Here is a 4,812-nt window from a genome sequence, read left to right on the forward strand (position 1 = left end):
CATATATATATATATATATATATATATATATATACATAAATTCACCTATGATCCTTTCTACTGAAGGCACAAGGCCTGAAATTTCGGGGGAGGGCGATAATTGATAACATCTACCCAGTGTTTTACTGGTACTTAATTTATCGACCCCGAAAGAATGAAAGGCAAAGTCGACCTCGGCGGAATTTGAACTCAGGCGAAATACAGCTAAGCATTTCATCCAGCGTTCTAACGGTTCTTTTCTAGTCTAGGCACAAGGCCCGACATTTTTGGGTAGAGATTAAGTCGATTAGATCGACCCAGTACGCAACTGGTACTTAATTTATCGACCCCCGAAAAGATGAAAGGCAAAGTCAACCTCGGCGGAATTTGAACTCAGAACATGAAGACAGACGAAATAGTGCCAAACATTTCGCCCGGCGTGCTAACGTTTCTGCCAGCTCACCGCCCTCCTTGCGCCTATAATAGAAAGTATCATCATTGTTACCTTTAAGGTGGCGAGCTGGGGGAATCGTTAGCATGTCAGACAAAACGCTTAGCGGCATTTCTCTCGACTCTTTACATTCTGAGTTCAAATCCCACCTAAGTCAACTTTGCCTTTCATCGAAAAAAATAAAGCACCAGTCAGGACCTATGGTCAATTTGCCCCTCCCTGAAATCCCTAACCTTGTGCCAAAATTTGAAATCTTTATTACTGTGAATGCTTTTTCTTTCTTGTGAAACACCTAACGTCTGCAGCCTTCCATTTCACTCAGGACTTAATATCTGGTCCATAGGAAAGCGATTTAATTATCAAGTTTCAAGGATTGATCCTCGTTTGTGGCTATTTTCCCTTATATTTGAGCAAAGCCTGAGTACCAAAATGTCCTCCATTTCTAACAGCCCTGTCTCTATTTCCTCTTCGTTCCCCATCCTGTATACGTCTCCCACATCTTTCTTTTCTTCGACTTTTTCCTCATCATCTCCACTCTCTTAACCGTCATCGTACTGTCTCATTGCCACCAACCATGAGTATCACCCACTCACCTCATCTCATTCCCATACCTCCCTCCTCCTCTGCTACAACCATTAACATAGTCTCACTCCCACCATCAGTACCTCCCTACGACTATACTTCACTATACACTCCTACTACAACCACCCTTGCATCTCTCCCTCCTACTCTCACCAATTTCCCAATTATCCCATTTCCGTTCCTTCCCGACAACTTTTCCTTCGTCCTTAACGAGAGTTTAAGAAATCTTAACTTGAATGACATCCCAGTTTCCCACCCTTTCATCTCTTCCGATGCCTCATACACCTAATTACATACATACATACATGCATGCATACATACATACATACTTATATAATCATGTACACACGTACACTGGGACATATACACATATACAGATCTATACATACTTATATAATACATACTTATATAATACATACTTATATAATACATACTTATATAATACATACTTATATAACCATGTACGCATGTACGCATGTACACACGGACATATATACATATATAGATTTATATTTTTACGATTGCACATACACACATTCTTCACACATACACATATCCACATCACCTCAAACCAACTAATTCTGACATCCGTGACCAGAATGCTTCATTTATTCACTTGGATTAATTTATTAATGGCATTTGGTGTTGCTGTTGCTGTTGTTGTCAAAAATAGTCCAATCGCTGTTCCCAAGTGACACTAGCTGCCTCACCAATCGATTCCGTTCTTTAATTGAAGTCAGCGACTCATTAGATTTACTCCAAACTGTAAGACCGGCCAATATTTTATGGAACATTAAAGGCCGGCGAGCTGGCAGAATCGTTAGCACACCGGGCGAAATGCTTAGCGGTATTTCGTCTACCGCTACGTTCTAAGTTCAAATTCCGCTGGGGTCGACTTTATCTTTCATCCATTCAGGGTCAATAAATTAAATACCAGTTGCGTATTGGGGGTCGATAAATTAAGTACCAGTTGCGTATCGGGGTCGAACTGATCGACTGGCTCCCTCTCCCAAAATTTCAGGAATATTTTATGGAACATTATTTACCATTCAGTGGTTCTCAACCATTTTGTGCCTCTAGACCCCTTTCATTCCTTTTTTACTCTACTGCACCGCCAAAGCCATTCGATGTATATCGAAAAAATCCTACTATATTTTTATAATTAAATATTATTAGAAATTGCATAGAAGGCGGTGTGCTGACAGAATCATTTGTACGTTGGACGAAACGTTTAGCGGTATTTCGCCCGTCGCTACGTTCTGAGTTCAAATTCCGCCGAGGTCGACGAAATAAGTACCAGTTGAACACTGGGGTCGATGTAATCGACTCATCCACACCTACCCCGAGCTGCCTTTGTGGCAAAAATTTTAAATAATTATTAGAGATTACATAAAGATATTAAAATATTTTAAATATTGTGGAAGTATAAACAATTTATTGAACGTAAATTTTAACAGCAAAATATTACATGGATCCCCAGGGGGCATATTAATCCCGGCTGAGTACTCCTACCAGTATCAGATTATCATTTATTTGACTCTACAATCAAGGACAAAACTCCACAAACCCTCCCTGGGATTTATACAGAGGTCGACCTTTATTTAAACTGATACGACAACATCTGTTCTTTAATGTTTTAAGCTAACAAGTTAGGTGAAATGAAAAAAAAAATACTCTTAGCAGGTGTGGCTGTGTGATAAGAAGCTTGCTTCCCAACCACATGCTTATGGGTTCAGTCCTACTACGTGACACTTTGGGCACATTTCTTCTACTATAATGTCGGGCCGACTAAAACCTCGTGAGCGGATTTGATGGACGGAAACTGAAAGAAGCTCGTCATGTGTGTGTGTGTTTGTGTCTGTATTTGTCCCCCACCGCCGCTTAATAACCGGTGTTAGGGTGTTTATGTCCCAGTAAATTAGCGGATCAGCAAAAGAGATCGATAGATTAAGTACCAGACTTTAAAAAATAGTCTTGGGGTCGATTCATACGACAGAATTTTTTTAAAGTCGGTGCCCCAGCATGGTCTCAGTCTAATGACGGAAACAAGTAAAAGATAAAAGAAATAAAAAAAAAAGCAGACATGAACCCAGTTGTATAAAATATTGAATGCTTTCGTTTCAAGTCAAGGCTGTATCACAAAGAAGTGTTAAGTTACTCATTTATCGTCAGAAGATCTGCGTCACGAACAATTGATCGTCTGCTTAGTCCAAACTCCACATGCAAATTGTACATTACACTGTTTAATGTATATCAACATACATGAGGATCCTGCCCAGTCAAATGATTGGTGAATGTTCGGCCAATAGATGCGTGGACAGACTCGGTTACTGTTATTTCTTCTGTCTATTCTCTACTATATAACAGTCACCATTCCCGTGACCTTTCTGATTGTCTGTCATTCTCTTCTCTTCTAAGATAGACCTTAACAAATTCTCTACAGCTCGACAGTTTACATGGTTGGTAGATATTACAAAAGAGAACAGTGTGATGGACGAACTTATATGATATAAGAGGCCAGTTTTGTTTTCTCTTTTCATCCAGGTCACTATTATTTTCTAATTGAAGTAGTCTAGCTTTTCATCTCTCCTTCACCTCTTTTAATCAATATTTTCCTCCTCTCTTTCTTTCTTTCTTTCTTTCTTTCTCTGCACACACACGCACGCATTCCAAACATGTAGCAGAGTTTATTCGTTTGATGCTAATCAGACTTTCAAGTCATAAGCGATCCTTCGGGCAACAAGTAGCACAAAATTCTGAATAGCGACGGAGTGAACCACCAGCTTTGAACGAATACATACATACATGCATACATACATACATACATACATACTTAACATACACACATCCATGCATACGTACGTATGTATGTAGTCCATATGTTTACGATACTTGATGGGCATAAATTTAAAAGAATGTTCGTTGACGTAGGCATGATAACAGTAATAACAATAACGTTGATGCTACTGATGATGATGATGGTGATGATGATGATGGTGATGATGAGCATAAATGTGATGAGGATACTGACAACAAATGACCAAAAGGAGTCGAAAAAAGCGGCAAGAAATCAAACATCAACATTTTCAGTCAAAACAAATGAGGTGAGAGAAGAGACTTACCAACTGGTGTGATGGGTGATATGTGTTGTTAGCTTGTTTCAACTGACCTCCGTTACCCACTGATTGATTCTTTATTGCTGAATAGGTTACACCAACCCAAATTATTAAAACTAATAGCAACACACCCAAACGTAACATTTTGGATTTACAGAACAGCGTGCCAATATTTCGGCCAAGTCTGTGAGGGAAACAGTGATGATTTCTCTCTGAAGTACTCCTTTCGTATTGGGATGCTCTTCTGTTATTTTTGTCTGAGTTACTCCTCTCGAATTGAGATACGTCTCTGCTATTAAATATCGTTGAATTTGTTGGGTTGTGGACAACTGTAACCCTTGTTTTGCTTGATGGAATTTCGCGACTAACACTTTCAGTGCTGCCACTTCGACTAGAACAGGTGTCGCTGACACCGCTTGAGTGCCTGCACTGGTCTCTGGGAAAGGTTATAACTGCTTGATTTTTACATAGGTGTGTTCTGCAAAAAGAGGACAAAGACAGAATAAATTATTGATGAAGTATATCATAGCAAGAGAGGAGATTAAGAGAGAGAGAGAGAGAGAGAGAGAGAGAGAGAGAGAGAGAGGAGGGAGAGGGAAAGAGAGAGAAAGCGAAAAAGAGAGAGAGAGCGAGAGAGGGAACTATTAATTTATATTAAAAACAAATTGGCTTCTTTTTGGACAT

General features: G+C 39.5%; 1 protein-coding gene across 1 annotated transcript in view; it reads right to left on the reverse strand.

The window, feature by feature from the left end:
* Positions 1-4,812, reverse strand: part of LOC106867557 (uncharacterized) — a 247,151-nt gene that overhangs the window by 34,674 nt on the left and 207,665 nt on the right. The window contains exon 4 of the mRNA XM_014912465.2: positions 4,135-4,606. Coding sequence (XP_014767951.2) covers positions 4,135-4,606 — 472 coding nt within the window. The remainder of the gene's footprint in view (positions 1-4,134; positions 4,607-4,812) is intronic.

Source organism: Octopus bimaculoides, chromosome 13, assembly GCF_001194135.2.
Source record: "Octopus bimaculoides isolate UCB-OBI-ISO-001 chromosome 13, ASM119413v2, whole genome shotgun sequence".
NCBI classification, from domain to species: Eukaryota; Metazoa; Mollusca; class Cephalopoda; order Octopoda; family Octopodidae; genus Octopus; species Octopus bimaculoides.